An 18,398-nucleotide genomic window follows, 5' to 3' on the forward strand; every position below is an offset into this window, starting at 1 on the left:
AAAGTTCCTGTGTTTCCCCCTATATGTAATGAGAAATGAAGGATTATCAACTGCCAGGGTTAGAAATGGAAAGCAGAATGAAGATAAAAATGTAGCTCTTCTGTTAAAACCAAGAATAGAGATTTATAGGAAACTCAGAAGATATAAAACTTACAGAACAGTTTAAGACCAAACTTAAACTGGTCCTGGAATCCTGATGAACCTTTGAGGAAGCAAATTAGTTCCTGTCCCCTTTGATGATCCCAAATAATCCTGGGATATTAATGGAGATGTGAATTATTTGAAGTGGTGAAAAATACTGGGGTAAAAAGAAAGGTTGCTAGATGTCCAACTGCTCTCTTATATTTTCTCCAAATAGTCCTAGGTAAGAAAGCTCAGGACCTCCAATCTTGCAACTTCAAAGATCCAAACCAAATATCACATATAAAAGTGTGGCAAGAGGGATAAGATCTAGGAGAAATCGCTTATTGTTAACAAGGTAAAAAGGCAAGGAAAACATATTGCTAACCAAGGTTCATTTTCAGGTGCCTCCACGATGATAAGACAGACTTTACGGAACAAATGTATCCTGCAGAAAATTTTGATGGCCATTCTTTGGAATCAACAAGTCTCCGGAAAGAAAGGAAGCTATAAATGATAAGGGTTAAAAATCTTACCACAGAAAGAGGAAATATTCAAGGTCAAGGTCACAGATGGCCCATTTAAAAGAGCAAGAGAATGTGTATGCTTAGGCTAAAAAAGGATGGGTAACAGAGGTCTTGTGAATTAATGCTAATCCCACGTGGCCTAGTACTTGTAAAACACCTAAGATCCAAACCCTAAAGGGATGCAGGCCCTTTCCAGTCCACTTCAAGCTAGGTTAAGAATAAAATAATATTAAAAATAAAAAGCTATGACAGCTAACACATACAGCATTTATTACATGCTAGAACTCTAAAGGCTTTATGTGTTAATTCATTCAATTATTAAAACTGATGAGGTGGGTACTAATAAAATCACCCATTTTGCAGATGAGGAAATCAAGAGACAAAGTTTCAGTGAATTTGCTTACAATCCCTAAACTAATAAGAGAGGGGAACTGGGATTAGAACCCAGTCAGAATAGCTCCCAAGTCATAGTCATAATCACCACACTACAGTGTCTCTCAAAAAGTTCAGTCTCCAACCCAGAGCTGGCCCACATTTACATTTTCATCCTTCTCTATTCGTGTATGTAAGAGTTTTATTACTTATTATAAAATCTTAGGAATGTCTTATTGAGTCTATCAGAACTCAAAGCAGAGCCTCCCTTCCCCCTTCTCTTCCACATCGTCCCTCCAGGATGTTTAAGCACAAACCACATCCAAGTAGTGCGATGGGCAGTCCCTATGCAAGCCATAAAACACGCCAGATTGTTTGGCATATTTCGTTAAATGAATTGCTATCCTGGTTTGGTGAAATAATAGAGAAAGGTACTTATGACAGAGATCATTAATGTTTATGGGTGGGAAAGGTGGGAAATGAAATACAATAATAATCTAACTAAAAAACAAAATAAGTCTACTATTACAATGGTACCTATGTTTCAAAGGCCTCTCTCAAACATCACATCCTCCCAGCCAGATGACAGCTTTAAAGAACCTAAATAATATTCTGTAACTGGTTGTCTTTTTAGTATTCAACTAATTCTACTTTACAATATAGGCATCTAGAATGTATACTCAAAGCAACTTGTGGGAGAAACATTCTTATTTGCACTAAGCACTCATTTATCTCTTAGGTCATCAGGTCAAAAGGGACACTGCAGTGGAACTGAAAATTATTTAAAAAAGCACAAAGTAGCATCTATCCCTTTCACAAAGTCTAAGGCAAAATTAAAGCAAAATATTAAATAACTGAAGTCTCCAAAGTGAAGGCTTGAAAAAAATTTCTCATCTTTCATACTTTTAAATACATTAAAGTTTATCTTTTTTGATAACCATTTCTGTTGAGAACAAGTAGAATCAGTTTATATTTTAATTTTAATATGGAATAACTGTTCATTTTAAGGGAAAAAGAACCACCCATCTTTCTTAGTGATTTGTGAGGAAAGGTGCCCAATTAGTTCCAGCATGTTTTCCAAATCTACAATACCCAATGAAAGCAAAGGGCCTTCACTAAGTATTTCCTATGACCCAACCACACTGACAATAGACATTAAGTGAAATATTACTGCCAGTCCAAAGAAATCTGAATAGACACAGATCCAAATGTTACTTTTGATCCAAAGAAACCTAAAAGTAATAGGATCTATATGTAGCAATGAAAGCCTCAGTTTAATCCATGTAACTCTAGGCATCTCACCTCATAAACTGATTGTACATGCCTGCAATTTTCAAGTTGGAGAGAGGGTAGAAGAAGACTGAGAGGGGTTAGGTTACTCAGAATCTGTAATGTAATATCAAACATTTTGTGTTTATCTGTGTGATGTGTCATTTTCCACAATAGTTCAAATCAACATTCCACTTAGTAATTTATCCCCGAAGAGAATCAAGAAACAGCCATTGAGAAAGAGAGTGAGGGAGAGAGTTTGAGAGAGAGAAGAGGAAAAAGAAGAAAGACAAAAAGAAGAGCACAAGAGAAAGGAAAAAGCAGAAACAGAACCAGAGGAGTAAGGGAGGGAAAAGAGGAGGAGGGAAGAGCCAGAGGGCAGGAAAGGAAAAAAGAACAGCCACATGGGAAAGAGAAATGAAACAAAAATGGTTTGAAGAAAACCTTTTCTAGATGGAATCTGCAGTAAAATCCAGATTCTTACTGAAATGGAACACTCCCCCATCTCAGGTGGGTGAGTGGCTGGAGTCTTTGCTATGAAAGGGAATCGGTATTTTACTTGACAGTTTCCATGCAAAAAACCACTGTCATTTTTCAGTGTCATTTCACTGTCATCTTCCTACAGTAAATAAAAGAGTTTAATAAATATTTTCCCCCCTGAGGTTTATAAACATGATCTCAATGGACAACTGTAACAATCATCCAGAAAATTCTCGGCAGAGTCAATCAAAGAACATATGTTTACCCAAGGTGAATGGCAGCCACTGGACTGTATGTTAACTATATTTGGTTTCAGACAGCTCATCAAACATGCTCTAAACCTGCCCAATAATTCATCCACAGTCATGCAGGTTACCACAAGCCTACCAATAGAATCTAAAAGCTTCACTATGAAAATTTTTCCTGCCAATTTCCATTTCTGACATAACTTGGTAAAAGCCTCACCAATCCTTATCTTAGAAAGACTGCATTATTTTCCAGGTTAATACCACTAAGCTGAAAAAAGGCTTATTAACATGTGTCTATAGTACATCTTCAATGGATATAAAGAATATATTTATTATGTCACAATCCAATACCGTTTCTCACTCAGAACCATAGCTTCAGCAATGGCAGCATTTGTCCTTTAAAGAAACAATTTAAAAAATACCTTCTTTATATAGTAACCTGAAGCTACTTTTCTTCCTGCTTTTTCCATAGTGTAATTTTTTAATGAGCTGCAATTAAAGTCAATAAAGAGAATCTCATAATACCATATTCTTGTGCCTTTTTTCACTTTCCATATATATATGTCTTTCAAAATACAGAACACTCTATATTTTATATGATTTAAAAAATATCATAAAACATAATAAAGGACTTATTTTCAACTGGTATTTTTTCCAGATCATACCATGATTCACGTGTCACCCTTAGAAAATTCAAAGGAATTGCCAAAGAAATCTACACATGTACAAAGATTTTAAAAAGGCTAGAATCAAACAAATCTGTAAAGCTCACATTGTCAACATACACATCTTATACTGAACTTCTAAAATACAACCATTATCAATCACTATTTTGTATTCACTTTAAGAAATGAATATCATCTCATTATACTGCTGTAGAATGTTATGAATTGTAAAGCTGATTTTTTTGCCTCCTTGAAAATAATCTGATGGGAACAACATGCTGATTGTTACCAATAATGAAGCTGACTACAAATAATTCGGACGTTCTACCATTACTCAGATTTCCAGAGACAACCTAAGTGGCTCTGTAACTAGGAACTGAATACAGCTTCCATTATAGAATGTAAATGCTTTTTTGTTTCCATAGTAAATATACCTTTGTGATCTTTCTCAAGTTCTGGCAGTATGTTTACAAATAAAATAAAAACTACCCATTATTTGAATCACTAATTATTAATTACAGTGTGAACTTTTAGCATTATTCATTGAAGGGTACTTGCAGACTGACACATTAGAGGTCCAATAGAAATATCATCAACAAAACCAAAAACCAAAACCAAAATGCTTAAGTGATCCTTGGTCTGTTTATTTTAGATTAAAAAATAAGCAGAAAAGATAAATATAAGCATATCTTTAAAAACAAATATTTCATTGCTCACTTTTAGTAGATCCTTGGAGAAATCACCACCCTCATTTACCCCTTGGAGGTTTGCAATGAACTCTTGGCAGGTCATCTTCTTTCCAATATTCTGGAATAGAGGCAAATGATACATTCTAATGACACACATACATGGAATCCTTAAAACCATATAATTAAGCAAAGCAAGACTGGATTTTTCAAAACATAAATGAATACACATGACCTGTATATGTGCATATATATCCACACATACATATAGTATAAACTTATATGCATAAGAAACAGATAACATTATGCTTTCAAAAGTCATTAAATATAAATAACAAATTATCCAAACCTTTATTTTAACCTAAGAAAACAGCTGAAAAATCTATGCTATGTTCATATACAAATAAGGTCATTTTAATGAAAAATATGTATAAAATGACATTTCTGAGCTAAACTCTGATAGCCATTTATGAAATAAGCAAATAAATGGCTATCAGAGTTCCTACACATCGTCAAGAACTGTGAAGGATCTGAGATTTTAGCCCACTTTCAAGCTAACACAGTCTACCACAATCTCACATGTTGGCAGATGAAGTAAGATTCCTGAGTCAGAGGCACAGAAATTTATTACAGCAATAGGAGTAGCCAAGATACCAGCATTTTCTTGTTCCAGTTTCCTGGGTCCCAATTCTCACAGAATCTGAACATGGTCAGCAGATATGCATACACAGTGGGTTGTGACAAGGAAAGGAGCCCTATAATTTGGGAATCTGAATATCTTTAATGGACAGTAACCATGTCTATCAATTGCTTTTGCTCTAAAGGAAGAAACCAACTCCTATCATCCAAGGCTATAAGCAAACCTACCTATTGTTCTAAAGTCACTATATTTTCCAAAGTTGATCACTAGAGAAACAATTTTGAAAAAATAGACCAGAACAAAGGCAACCAAAGCTTCTGTCCACAAAATGTACCGAAATGCAGGAGACCCATGGAAAATTGTCTCCAAACACATTTCCAAGTTGATTTTAGAACAAGTTTAACCAAAAGAAGACTACATAAATAAACAAAATGAAAAACACTAGGAAATCTAAACTACAAAGAAAGAGAACATACAAATATGTTAGACTGAGAAAACTAATAAAACTCCTATGCCAGCTTCAGTAAACTAGTAAGAGCTTCCAGTCATGAAGGATTCAGAGGTTCAATATGAACATCAACAGAAGTCTGTCATGACTGCAGGAGAGGGATGTAGAACACACATGCACCAGCATGGGATCACTGGCAAAATGTGGTCCAAGCGAAATGAAGTGTACCAACATATGAATATCCTTGTACACAATATGCATACAAATAAAAGTATGTTCTGTGAGGCTTTTTCAGAAAAGACTAAGAGTGGGGTGGAACATTAATTTTCAAGTTGAGGAAAAATATTAAGGCTTTAAAAAGGATTCAAAGCCATGGGTAGTTTTAAGAGAGTATGTATACAAAACCTTAACTTCAAAAATACAGATCTGCCTGGGAACATATACATCAACATGCCTTAAAAGTAAGCACTTCCCACTCCTCCTCTCAAAACTGCTCTCTGCTTTATAACATGAAACAAATCATCAACCAATCTCATCTAATTAATTGTAGTCAAAGTGCTAAATAATTTTGTTAAAAACCTTGCCTCTTCCATCAGCGAAGAGGGCATGAAAGATTGGATGAATGCTTTAATAATGAAAACTGGCTTTGCCAATTATTTGGTAGATACTTCCCATAATTTAAGTAAATTAAACCTGCAGCCCTAGGTTCTGATGAAAATTTATTTAAAGCACAGAAACTTTAATAAAACATAGTATTTCAACCTTATATTGAAAAACAAAATTATTTCAACCTTCCAAATCCTTATCAAGTGTATCAGATCAGAAAAGGTACTTCAAGGTAAAAAGTAACAATGACTATTAAGTCATTTTGATATGACTTGACAAGGTCTTTCTGGTTAAGTTATGAAGACCTGAGAAAATGACTAAATAAGGACTACATAATAAATTCTTTCCCAAGCCAGTCAGTTTCCAATTCTCAAAATCAAAAGAGGACATGATTTAACCAACATTTAAAAATCAAAATTTTCTCTAACATGTGATCTGGTGAATTCGAATATTTGTAACATTATCCTTTGTAACAATTTTGTATTGTTCATAACAAAAATTTCTTGAATGATTTATATTTAAACTATTGTAGTATTATACTCGTGAGATATCAAAACTCTCATTTCAGTTTATACAGTTTTTGTTACAAATAAGTAGCAAATAATAATCAATAAAGGACTCCCAAGTATAAAAACATATTACATGAGAAAAAAAAACTATAGAAAAGTAGACAATTATGACTATTAGGAGAAAAAAAAGTGAAATAAAATAGTTGATTTTTTTATATGATGGAGTGTCCACTCACTATAATTTTTTACAAATACTAGTTTTATTGAAATATAATCTACATAACATTTATTCTTTTGAGTTATACAATTCAGTAACTTATTTATTTATTTGCTTGCTTGAGAGAGCAAGAGGGAAAGTGGCAGGGTTGGGGCAAATGGGGAGGGAGAGGGACAAGCAGACTGCACTGAGCATGCAACCCACCTCGGGGCTCAATCCCACAACCTTGAGATCATGACCTGAGCTGAAATCAAGAGTCTACTACTCAACTGACTAAGCCACCTAGGGGCCCCCAGAATTCTTAATTCAGTAATTCTTAATATATTAATAGAGTTGTACAGCCATCATTACTATCTATATTCAGAACATTTTCATCACCCTAAAAGACACCCCATATCCATTATCAGTCAGTCTCATATTTCTCCTCTCAATCCCAGTACCGATCTCCTAACAACCACTAATCTTTTTATTCCCATGGATTTGCATCTAAATTAATGGAATCATATAAAATGTGGCCTTTTTTGACTGGCTTCTTTCATTTACCATATTCTTTTATTTTTTTATTTATTTTTTTTTTAAATTTCTATTTATTCATGATAGTCACAGAGAGAGAGAGAGAGAGAGAGAGAGAGAGAGAGGCAGAGACATAGGCCGAGGGAGAAGCAGGCTCCATGCACCGGGAGCCTGATGTGGGATTCGATCCCAGGTCTCCAGGATTGCGCCCTGGGCCAAAGGCAGGCGCCAAACCGCTGCGCCACCCAGGGATCCCTACCATATTCTTTTAAAGTCACATCTATATTTCAGCATTTTATTGCCAAATGACATTCCATTGTGTGAATATACCAAATTATCCATTCAGAATTGATGGCTTCTTGGACTAGTCTCACATTTTGGTTATTATGAATAATGTTGCTATAAATATTTTTGTTAAGTTTTTGTATAGACATATGTTTTCATTCCTATATATATAACTCACGAGTGGGTTTGCTAGGTCGTACAGTAACTCTGTTTAATCATTTGAGGAACTGTCAGAATTTTTTCTAAACAGACCACACCAGTTTACACCCTACTAGAGGTGTGAGTTTCAATTTCTCGACATCCATACCAACATTTATGTCCTTTTTATTTTAGCCATGTCTCATAGATATGAATTCCCATCTTGTGGTTCTAATTTGCAATTCCCTAATGACTAATGATGTTCAGTGCCCTTTCATGCACATATTGGCCATTTGTATATATTCTTTTTTTTTTTAAAAAAAAAGATTTTATTTATTTATTCATGAGAGGCACAGAGAGAGAGAGAGAGATGCAGAGACACAGGCAGAGGGAGAAGCAGGCTCCATGCTGGGAACCTGACGTGGTACTCGATCCCACGTCTCCAGGATCACAACCTGGGCCAAAGATGGCACTAAACTGCTGAGTCACCAGGGCTGCCCCATTTGTATATATTCTTTGAAGGAATGCCTACTCAAATCCTTTGCCCTTTTCTTGAGTCTTTTGCCTTTTATTGTTGAGTTGTAGGAGTTATTTATATATTCTGGATACAAAACTCCTTATCAGATATATACTTTGAAAATGTTTTCTCCCATTCTGTACTATCTTTTCTTGATAGTATTGTCTGAAGCACAAAAAGTTTTCATCTTGATGAAATCCAACTTATGTGTTTTTTTTCTTTTGCTGCTTGTGTTTTTATTGTCAAACGTAACAAATTATTGCCTAATCCAAAGTCAGAAAGATTTACTCCTATATTTTCTAAAAATGTTATATGGTTAGTTTTTATATTTAGATATTTAATCCATATTGCAATAATTTTTGTACAGGGTAGGAAATACAAATCTGAGTTCATTCTTTTCCATGTGGCTATCCACTTGTCCCAGCACCATTTGTTAAAAAGGCTGTTCTTTCTCGCACTGAATAATCTTGGCATCCTTGTTGAAACTCAACTGACTGTAAATATAAGGGGTATACTTATAAATTCTCAATTCTATTGTATTGACCTAGACATATGACTGGATGCCAGTTTAATACGGTCTTGATTCTTGTACCTTTGTTGTAAGTTGTTTTTGCCTTTGCACTTTACTATGGCTAAAAAATACACAGCAAAAAAAAAAAAAAATTGACCATCTTAAGCATACTTAAGTGTATATTGCAGTAGTGTTAAGTATATTCATATGGTTGTAAAACAAACTTCTAGAACTTTTGCAACTTGCAAATCTTAAACTCTATACCCATTAAAAGACAACTCCCCTTTCCCTATCTCCTGAGCCTCTGGTAACAATCATTCTACTTTCTTTCTGTTTCTCTGGATTTACTGCTTTAGATATTTTATGTAAGTGGAATCATAGAAAACTTCCTATATAGGTACATATATGTATGTATAAATGTATGTATATTTTTCAAGTGTACAGCTTCATATATAACGACATCTGCACACACTACCAAATGATCATCACAAGTTCAGTTACCATCTATCAGCATACAGTTACCACCATCACCATGCTCTACTTTATCCACTCCCCAGTTCCCTTACACTTAGGTAACCACTCACTACTCTATTTTCTCTAACTATGAGTTTGTTTTGTTTGTTCATTTATTTTCTTTCCATATATGAGGGAAATCACGCAGTATTTGTCTTTCCCCATCTGACTTATTTTGCTTAGGATAATATACTCAAGGTCCATCCATGTTGTTTCAAGTGGCAAGATTTCATTCTTTTTATGGCTAATATTGCATTATATATCACATCTTCTTTTTCCATTCATCTATTGATGGACACTTAGCCTGTTTCCAGATCTGGGCTATGAGAAAAGGGGGACATGCATCTTTTTCAGTGTTTTTGTATTCTTCAAAAATATGTTCAGAAGTAGAATAACTGGGTCATATGGTAGCTCTATTCTTAATTTCTTGAGGAATTTCCATAATGTTTATAATGTTTTCCATAGTGGCTACACCACTTTACAATCCTAACAGTGTATGAGGGTTCCCTTTCTCCTACACCCTATCAGACACTTACTTCTTGTCTTTCAATAATAGCCATTCTAACAGGTGTAACGTGATATTTCACTGTGGTTTTGATTTGCATTTCCAATAATCAGTGATGCTGAACTTTTGCCCAACCGTATGTCTTCTCTGGAGAAATGTCTATTCATATTGTCTGTCCATTCTTTAATGAGGTTATTTGGTTTTTGTTGAGTCCCTTATATATTTTGGATATTAACCCCTTATTGGATATATGGTTCACAAATATATTCTCGCATTCAGTAAATTGCCTTTTTGTTCTGATGATGGTTTTCCTTTTCAGAAGCTTTTTAGTTTCATATAGCCCCATTTTATTTTTGCTTTTGTTTCTCATTTTGGGTGTCAGATTCAAAAAGACATCACTACGATTGATGTCCAGGAGTTTCCTGTCTATGTTTTCTTCTACAAATTTTATGGTTACAGGTCTTATATTCAAGTCTTTAATTCATTTTGAGTAAATTATTGTGTATGGTATAAGATAGTGTGTGTAGTTTCATTATCTTGGATGTGGCTGTTCTGCACTCTTTATTGAAGAGACTATCCTTTCTCCATTGTATGTTCTTGGTTTCTTTTTTGTAGTTTAATTGTCCATGTATGGATTTATTTTGGGGCTCTCATTTCATTCTGCTGATCTATGAGTCTATTTTTATACCAATGACATACTTTTTAATTATTACAGCTTTCTATTATGGTTTGAAGTCAAGTAGCATGATATCTACAGCTTTGTTCTTTCTCATGATCATTTTGGCTATTCAGAATATTTTGTGGTTTCATATAAATTTTACAAAACTTGAAAATTTTAAGTTCTGTGAAGTATGCCATTAAGATTTTGATTGGTATTGAGTCTACAGATTATTTTGGGTAGTATGGATATTTTAACAATAGTAATTCTTCCAATCCATGAGCATGGAATATCTTTCCATTTATTTGTGTCATGGATTTCTATGTATTGATTTTATGGCCTGCAACTTTATTGAACTCATTTATCAATTCTAACTGAACAGTTTTTTGGTGGATTTTTCAGGGTTTTCTATATGTAATACCATGTCATCTGTGAAAAATTTGACTTCTGCCTTTCTGATTTGGGTGCCTTTTATTTCTTTTTCTTGTCTCACTGCTATAGCTAGGATTTCCAATACTATGTTGAATAAAAGTGGTAGGGGTGGGCAATGCTGTCTTATTCCTGTTCTCAGAGGAAGTTTTCGGCTCTCTACCATTTGAGTATGATGCTAGCTCTAGGATTGTGATACTTATTATGTTTAGGTATGTTCCCTCTATATCCACTTTTAGTTTTTCTCATAAATGAATGTTGAATTTTATCAAATGCTTTTTCGGTGTCTACTGAGATGATCATATGATTTTTATCATACATTTTGTTAATAGATCACGATTGATTTGCAGATGTTAAACTGTCCTTGCAACCCTCAAATAAATGCCACCTGATGATGGTGTATGATCTTTTTGCATATTACTGGATCAGCTTACTAATAATTTGTTGAAGATTTTTGCTTCTATGTTCACCAAGGACTCTGGACTATAATTTTCCCTTTTTTGGTTGTCCTTGCCTGGGTTTGGTATCAGGATAATGCTGGCCTCGTAAAATGTGTTGGGAAAGGTTCCTTCCTCTCCAATTTTCTGGAAGAATTTGAGAAGAATATTAAATCTTCTTAATGTTTGATAGAATTTTCCAATGAAGCCATCTGATCCTGAACTTTCATTTGTTAAGAGGCTTCTGATTATTGTTGTAATCTACTTCCTGGCAAAAGTCTATTAACATTTATATTTCTTCATTTTCAGTCTTGGAAGATTGTATGTTTCTACAAATTTATCCATTTCTTCTAGGTTGTCTACCTTGTTAGCATACAATTGTTCACTGTAGCTCTTATGATCCTTTGTATTTTTGTGATATCAGTTGCAACTTCTCTTTCATGTCTTATTTTATTTATTTGAGTCCTCTACCTTTTTTTCTTGGTCAGTCTAGCTTAAAGTTTGATTTTGTTTCTGTTTTCAAAGAACTAGTTCTTAGTTTCACGGATTTTCTTTTCTTTTGGTCTCTATCTCCTCTCTGATCTTTACGATCTTCTTCCTATCAATTTTGGGCTTTGCTCTTCTATCTTTAGTTCTTTCAGGTATAAAGTTAGATTGAGTTTTTCCTTGTTTTTCTTGAGGTAGGCCTATATTGCTATGAACTTCCTAGAACCACTTTTGTTGTGTGCTACAGATTTGGGATTGTGCATCCCATAAATTTTTATATGTCACATTTGTTTCATGTTTCTTTAGATGTTTTTTCTTTCTGTTTTGATTCACCCTCGTTTTTCAGTGCCTTATTATCTAATCTCCAAGTTTCTGTGAGTTGTTTTTTACTCATTATCTTCTTGTAATTTCTAGTTTCCTATCATTATGATTGGAAAAAAAATGTTTGATAGGATTTATTTTCTTCTATTACTAAGACTTGTTTTATGACTCAAAATGTGATCTACCCTGGAGAACATTCCATGTACACTTGAGAAGTTTGTGTATTCTGCTGCTTCTGGATGGAATGTTCTGTATATAGTTATTAAATACATCTGGGTCTAATGTGGTATGTAAGCCTGATGTTTCCTTCTATATCTTTTTGCCTGAATGGTCTGTCAATTTATGAAACACTACTACTGTTATTGTACTGCTTTCAGTTTCTCTCTTTAGGTCTGGTAATATTTGCTTTTTATATCTTGCTGCTTCTGTGTTGTGGGCATATTTATTTATAAGTATTCTATCTTTCTATTGTACTGACCCCTTTAAGATTGTGCAATACCTTTCTGTCTTTTACTACAGTCTTTTAAAGTCTACTCTGTCTGATACAAGTATATCTACTCCGCTTTCATTTCAGATCCATTTCCATGGAATATCTTTATCCATCCCTTCACTTCCTGTGTGTGTCCTTACTTCTGGAGTGAGCCTCCTATAGGAAACATCTATATTGACTCTTGTTTTCTTGCCCATTCAGCTACTCCATGTCTTCTCACTGGTGAAATTAGTCCATTTACATTTAAAGTAATTATCAATAAGCATATACTTATTGTCATCTTGTTCACTGTTTTCTGGCTGTGTTATAATTCCACTCTATTCCTTTCTTCTCTTTCTCTCTTCCCTTGAGGCTTGATGGCTTTCTTTCAAATTTTATTTAGATTCATTTCTCATTTTTGTCTATTTTAAGTTTCTTTCTTTGTGGTTACTGTGAGGCTCACATAAAATATCCTATATAAACAGCATCCTGTATGAATTTGGTAGCAAATTTTAAAGTTTTTATATAAATTCCAGTTAGTTAACATACAGTGTACTATTAGTTTCAAGTGTACAATATAGTGGTTCAATATTCCCATACAACATCTAGTGTTCATCACAGCAAGTGCATTCCTTAATCCCCATCACCTATTTTACCCATGCCCCCACCACCTCTCTTCTGGTAACCATCAGTTTTTGTTCTCTATAATTAAGAGTCTGTTTCTTGGTTTGCCTTTTTCCCTTTTTTCGTTTCTTAAATTATACATATGAGTGAAATCATATGGCATTCCTCTTTTTCTGACTTATTTTGCTTGGCATAATACTTCCTAGTTCCAACATGTTGTTGTAAATGGCAAGGTTTCATTCTTTTTTATCTATTCATCAGTCGATGGACACTTGGGCTGTTTCCATAATTTGGCTACTGTAGATAATGCTGCTATAAACTTAATTTTAAACATATTCCAAAGCTTTACCTCTTTTACTTTCTTCATCCACATTTTATAATTTTGATGACACTTTCTACATATTTTTATTTAATGGTTCCATCATCTGTATTGTAATTTTAGTTAATTTTACCACTTTCGTCTTTTTAATGTTCATGCTTCATTTTTTATTACAGTTTTGGTACATATACAGGATATTGACTCCTCACCACATACAGAATTTGCAAATGTTTTCTCCCATCCATTTAACTCTGTTGTGTCCTTTCATGCACAAAAGTTAAGTCTAATATAACCCTGTTTGTCTATTTTTGCTTCTGTTGCCTGTGCTTTGGGTATCATAGCCAAGAAATCATTACTAGGCCCAATGTTATGAAGTTTTTCTTCTATGTTTTCTTCTAGGAGTTTTATACTTTTAGCTCTTATATTTAAACTGTTCATCCATTTTGAGTTAATTTTTTATATGGTATAAAGGTCCAACTTCATTTTTCTGTCTTGATATCATTTATCCCCAACACCATTTGAAGAGACTGTACTTTCCATTGAGTGGTTTTGGCATTCTTGTTGAAGATCATAAACCAAATATGGAAGGATCTATCTTTGCACTGTATATTCTATTCCACTGATCTATTTGCTGATCTTTATATCAGTACCACACTCATGATTACTGTAGCCGTACACCCATATTTTGGAATCAGGAAGTGTGGGTCCTTCAGTTTTTTTCAGTCATTTGGGCTATCCACAGTACTTCCGAATCCATATGAATTTTAAGTTTTTTTTCTATTTCTGTAAAATATGCCATTGGGATTTTGATACAAATTGTTGAATCCACAGATCACTTTGGGTGGTATGAACATCTTAACAATATTGTCTTCCAATCCATAAACATGGGGGGTCTTTCTACTTATTTGTCTCCTCTTTTAGCAACGTTTTGTAGTATGTTTTACAATCAAAAAGTAGAAGTCCTCCCAGTTATTTCTGGGCTCTAGGGGTTTTTTTTGGCATTTCTACATGAACTTCAGGATTCACTTATCAATTTCTGCCCCCCCACCGCTGAAAAAAGAAAGCCAACTGGGATTTTTACAATGATTTTACTAACTTTTAAGATCATTTTAGAGAGAGAGAAAAAAAAAGATCATTTTAGAGAGTATGACAATTGAACATTAAGTGTTCCAATCCCTATAGAATGACCATGGATAACCTTCCATTTGATTTCTTTGAACGTTTTATAATTTTCAACATCAATATATTAATCTTATTTTCAGTTTATTCTTATGTATTTCTAATGCTACTGTAAATGAATTTCATTTTCATATTGCTCATTACTGATATGTAGAAATATAATTGATCTCTGTATATTTCACTTTCATTCTGCAGCCTTGCTGAACTTGTTTTTGAGATTTTTAAAGGGTTTTTTGGTAGATTCCTTAAGATTTTCTATATACAAGATTACTGCAAACAGAGTTAATTTTACTTATTCCTTTCTGATATTGGTATGTTTTTATCCTTACCTAATTACTCCAGTTAAAATCTTCAATACGGTACACAGAAGTGACAAGAGGTACCAACTTACATATCTATCAACAATGCACAAGAGTTCCCTTTTCTCCAAATCATCACCAGCACTTGTTACCTCTTGTCTTTTTGATAACAGCCATTTTAACAGGTGTGAGATAATATTTCATTGGGGTTTTGATTTGCATTTCCTGATAAGTAATGGTGAGCATCTTTCATGTACCTACTGACCATGTGTATTGATCTTCCTTGGAAAACTTCAGTTCCTTTCCCAATTTTAATTTTTTTTCTTGCTATTGAGTTGTAAGAGTTCCTTATACTTTTTGGATATTAATCTATCAGATACATGAAATACAAATATTTCCTCTCATTCTATAGGCTGCCTTTTCATTTTATTGATGGTTTCCTTTGCTATGCAAACTTTTCAGTTTGATGTAATCCCACTTACCTATTTTTACTTCTGTTGCTATTGCTTTGGTGTCAGATTAAAAACAATAATTTCCAAAACCAATGTCAAGGAGCTTTCTTCCAATGTTTTTGGCCTTATGTATAAATCTACTCCGTTCTGAGTTAATTTCGTGAGTGGTGTAATATAGGGGTCCAGTTTCATTCTTTGGCATGTCGATAACCAGTTTTCCCAACCCCATTTATTGGAGAGACAATTATTACCCCATAGAGTATTTTTGGCTCCCCTGTCAAATATGAGTTGATTATAGGAAACCTGGGTGGTTAATTAGCTTAAGTGTCCAACTCTTGATATCAGCTCAGGTCATGATCTTAGGGTTGTGAGATCAAGCCCCATGTCAGGCTCTGCACTCACCGTGGAGTTGGCTAAGATTCCCTCCCCCTCCCTTTGGCCTTCCTCCACCTTTGTTCATTCTCTTTCTCTCTTTAAAAGAAAAACATTGGGCAGCCTGGGTGGCCTTCAGCCCAGGGCGTGATCCTGGAGACCTGGGATCGAGTCCCACGTAGGGCTCCCTGCATGGAGCCTGCTTCTCCCTCTGCCTGTGTCTCTGCCTCTCTCTCTGTGTTTCTCATGAATAAATAAAATCTTAAAAAACAAACAAAAACAAACATTTATATACATATAATGTATACATATAACATATAATACATAATAATTATATATAATTATATGTGTGTGTGTATATATATATATAATATATAAAATCAACACATATGCTGATTGTGTATGTGGAATTCATTTCTGGGCTCTCAAATCTGTTCCATTGGTCTGTGTGTCTATTTTATGCCACTTCCATACTGTTTTAATTACTGTAAATTTGTAGTATAGTTTGAAATCCAGAAATGTGATATATCTGGCTTTGTTCTTCCTCGAACTGCTTTGGCTCTTTGGGGTTTTTTTGTGATACTATATAAATTTTAGGGCTGTTTTTCCTTTATTGTAAAAATTGCCATTGAAATTTTGATAGGGCTTGCTTTGAATCTATAGATGACTTTGAGTACTATGGACATTTTAACAATATTAATTATTCCAATCATGAATGGGACGTCTATTTGTGTCTTCAATTTCTTTCATTAGTGTCTTCTAGTTTTGAGTGTACAGATCTTTCACCACCTTTTATTCCTAGGTATTTCGTTGTTTTTGATAATATTGTGACTGGGATTGTTTTCTTTTTCACATACTCTGTCATTAGTATATAGAAACCCAAAAGACTTTTTGTATATTGGCTTTTCATCTTCAATGTTTACTGAATTCCTTTATTAGTTCTAACATTTGTGTGTGTGTAGTCTTTAGTTTTCTATATTTAAGATCATATCACTTGCAAACAGATGATTTTACTTCTTTCCAAATTGGATTCTTTTCTTTTCCTTGATTGCTATGGCTAGGATTTGCATTACTAAGTTGAATAGGTATAGTGAGAATGGAAACCCTTGCCTCATTCTTAGATGAAAAACTTTCAACATTTCACCATGGAGTACAATGTTAGCAGTGGTTTGTTGAGGTACACTTCCATATCCAATGTATTGAGAGTTTTATCATGAAAGGATATTTATTAAGTTTTGCTAAATACTTTTTTTGCATCTATTAGGATGATTATATAACTTATTTCATTTTATTAATGTAATATATCATATTTATTGATCTGTGTATGTTGAAATATCCTTGCCTCTTGGGAACAAATCCCACTTTATCACAGTGTATGTTCTTTATCAATGTGCTTTTAAATGTGGTTTGCTAGTACTTCAAGAATTTTTGTATCTGTCTTCATTAGTGGCCTGTAATTATCTTTTCTAATGGTGACCTTATCTGCTGTTTGTAACAGGGTAATGCTGTTCTTATAAATGGTTTGGAAGGGTCCTCTCCTCTTCTTGAATTTTTTGGAAGAATTTGATAAGGACTGGCATTAATCCTTCTTTAAATGTTTGAATTCATCAGCAAAATCATCTGGTACTGGCTTGTGAGGCTTGTTTCTAATACTGAATCAATCTCCTTACTCACAATGGGTCTGTTCAGGTCTTCTGTTTCAAACAATCTTGATGGGCTGTGTGTTTCTAGAAATTTATCCATTTACTCCAATAAACTGGAGTATAATCATTAATATGTAGTTTTCCATAATTCTTTGATTTCTGTAGTGTCTGTTTAATGTCTTCTCTTTTTTTCTTGGCTAGTCTAACCTAAAAGTTTGTCAGTTTTGTTATCGTTATCATTTCAAAGAACCAATTCAGTTTCTTTTTTTTCTTTTTTCTTTTTTTACCAATTCAGTTTCTTAATCTTTTCTATTGCTTTCCATTTTCTATTCCATTTAGTTCTAATCTTATCTTTATTATTTCTTTTCTTTTGCTAACATTGGGCTTTTAGTTTGTTGAGGTATAAGATTAGGTTGTTTGAGATCTTTGTTTATTCTAGCTATAGTTTCCTTTTATAGCTTTTATAGTTTTTAGTTTAGTTTTAGTATATATGTTTTATAGTTTCCTTTTGTAGCTATAGTTTCCTCTTGGAACTGTTTATGCTACATTCCGTAAGTTTTAGTATGTTGTATTTCCATTTTTAATTGTCTCAAGATACTTTTTCATTTCCTTTTTGATTTCTTCTTTGATACACTGACTTAATTTCGATATATTTGTGAATTTTCCTGTTTTCCTCCTGTTATTGATTTCTATTCTCATTTTCTGACCTTTGTGGTCTATAGTATTGTTTAAATATATTGTTTCCTTATTGATTCTCTAAGTGATCTATCCATTCATGAGAGTGGGTATTAAAGGCTATTACAGTACTGCCGCTTATTGCTCCTTTTAGTTCTGTCAGTATTTGCTTTGTATATTATGGTGCTTTGATTTTGGGTGTATTATCTACCTTCCACTTGTCAGTTGTTTATCCATTTATTACAGGGCTATTTACTAAGTGCCTA

General features: G+C 33.8%; 1 protein-coding gene across 10 annotated transcripts in view; it reads right to left on the reverse strand.

The window, feature by feature from the left end:
- PSD3 (pleckstrin and Sec7 domain containing 3) overlaps nucleotides 1–18,398 on the reverse strand; it is a 588,043-nt gene that overhangs the window by 300,072 nt on the left and 269,573 nt on the right. For all 10 annotated transcript variants that reach the window (XR_007402752.1, XM_035699985.2, XM_035699986.2 and 7 more), the window contains one exon: nucleotides 4,399–4,488. Coding sequence is in view for 9 of the 10 variants with exons in the window: in XM_035699985.2 (XP_035555878.1) it covers nucleotides 4,399–4,488 (90 nt within the window). In the remaining variant the exon portion in view is untranslated. The remainder of the gene's footprint in view (nucleotides 1–4,398; nucleotides 4,489–18,398) is intronic.

Source organism: Canis lupus, chromosome 16 (assembly GCF_003254725.2).
Source record: "Canis lupus dingo isolate Sandy chromosome 16, ASM325472v2, whole genome shotgun sequence".
NCBI lineage: Eukaryota > Metazoa > Chordata > Mammalia > Carnivora > Canidae > Canis > Canis lupus.